Genomic DNA, 1,596 nt, shown 5'->3' with positions numbered 1-1,596 from the left:
TCGATCGATTGATCGGTAGATAGATAGATAGACAGACATACAGACAGACAGACATATAGGCAGGCGGACAGAGAGACAGACAGGCGGACAGATAGATAGACAGACAGACAGATATATATATATATATATATATATATATATATATATATATATATATATATATATATATAGAGAGAGAGAGAGAGAGAGAGAGAGAGAGAAATAGATATATAGATAGACAGACAGACAGACCGACAGACAAATAGATAGATAGATCGATAGATAGATATGAGCCTATCTAGATATGCAGGTATATGCATGAGAAGACATACATAAAACAAGGCATATAAATCTGCACGTGTGCTTACATACATACATACATAGAAAGAGATAGATAGAGGCAGATAGCTAGCTAACTTGCTTGCTAGATAGACAGACAAATAGCCAGATAGATACATTTCTTTTATTAGCCACACAGGGCTCAACGAAGATGGGACAAATACAATGTAGAGCTTTTCTTTTTGGGAGGGGAAGGGAAAAAGGGGGGGTCGATCAAAAGGGATCGTAGGAAGGAAAAGGGGGTAGTTCGATGAAAAGGGATCAAAAAAAAAAAGAGATAGATAGATAGATAGATAGATAGAAAGATAGATAGTATTTAATATATATATATATTAAGGTGAGTACATTATATATTCTAAAGAATCGTTAAATACTGCAAGGAAAAAAATTGAAAATAAATTAATATTATATAATGTTAGTAGTTAGGTATTTATTACATAAATTAACTGCATTTAACAACCAATCACCTATGTAAAATACTTTTATTCATTGATTGAATGAACCTCTTCACTTTCGTTTCCGTTTTCATTTGTCGAGCTCACGTGGGTTGCCATTGCATTCCTCAAGCGGTCACGAAACTCCACTATTTCGTAGTGTTGTAGTCGCTTTATGATCGTATCCTTTCGAAGTGACATTGCTTGCAAAACATAATTGTCACTAAAGTAAGGATTTCTTTCGAGAAATTTTATCACTATATCCATCGATTTTTTTGTATTATCCCATGATATTTCCTCATTAGAGTGTTCTTGGCCATTTACATTAGACTCACTCGAATGGGAGCTGTCGCTGTCGCTAATTCCATGATCATTATTTTCTTCAGGACATTGTTCATTTGTTTCTTCATCTTGTCGCACCCACATTTCAATTTCATTTCCATCAAGTGATTGAAGAATAGTATGTTTGGTTGGAAATCGTGTAGTTTCAAGAATATTTTGTACTCCAGATTCATTCTCTGCTTCTTTCATTTCAGAAGCACTAGACACTGGATATAATTTCCCCCACGGTTTTGTTAATATGCCTGCTCGAACCTGATTCTATGTACTTGCGAGGGAAAAAAATGGTATCTTTAATGTTGAAATTGCGCTGGAAATCGCCTATACTAACATTGCTATTTATCATATTCATCCTGAAATCATTTCTGTAGAAACATTTTAAGTTCCAAGTAATCTCTTGTTCCATAGGTTGTATGAGAGATGTCATATTCGGTGGTAAGTAGCACACAAAAACATTCCCGCATGACGACACTAATTTTGTTTCGTGAGGATGTGCTCTACAATT

The 1,596-nt window shown here is 34.6% G+C and overlaps 1 protein-coding gene across 1 annotated transcript; it reads right to left on the bottom strand.

The window, feature by feature from the left end:
- Window positions 1-800: 800 nt before the first annotated feature.
- Window positions 801-1,283, bottom strand: LOC149137775 (uncharacterized). The gene has a single exon (XM_089346575.1). The coding sequence runs from the start codon at window positions 1,281-1,283 to the stop codon at window positions 801-803; it is 483 nt and encodes a 160-aa protein (XP_089202701.1).
- Window positions 1,284-1,596: the final 313 nt, after the last annotated feature.

This window comes from Octopus bimaculoides, chromosome 1 (genome assembly GCF_046866305.1).
Source record: "Octopus bimaculoides isolate indiv1 chromosome 1, ASM4686630v1, whole genome shotgun sequence".
Classification (NCBI taxonomy): domain Eukaryota; kingdom Metazoa; phylum Mollusca; class Cephalopoda; order Octopoda; family Octopodidae; genus Octopus; species Octopus bimaculoides.
Note: the sequence above shows the minus strand (reverse complement) of the source record. Positions and strands in the feature narration are given on the sequence as shown.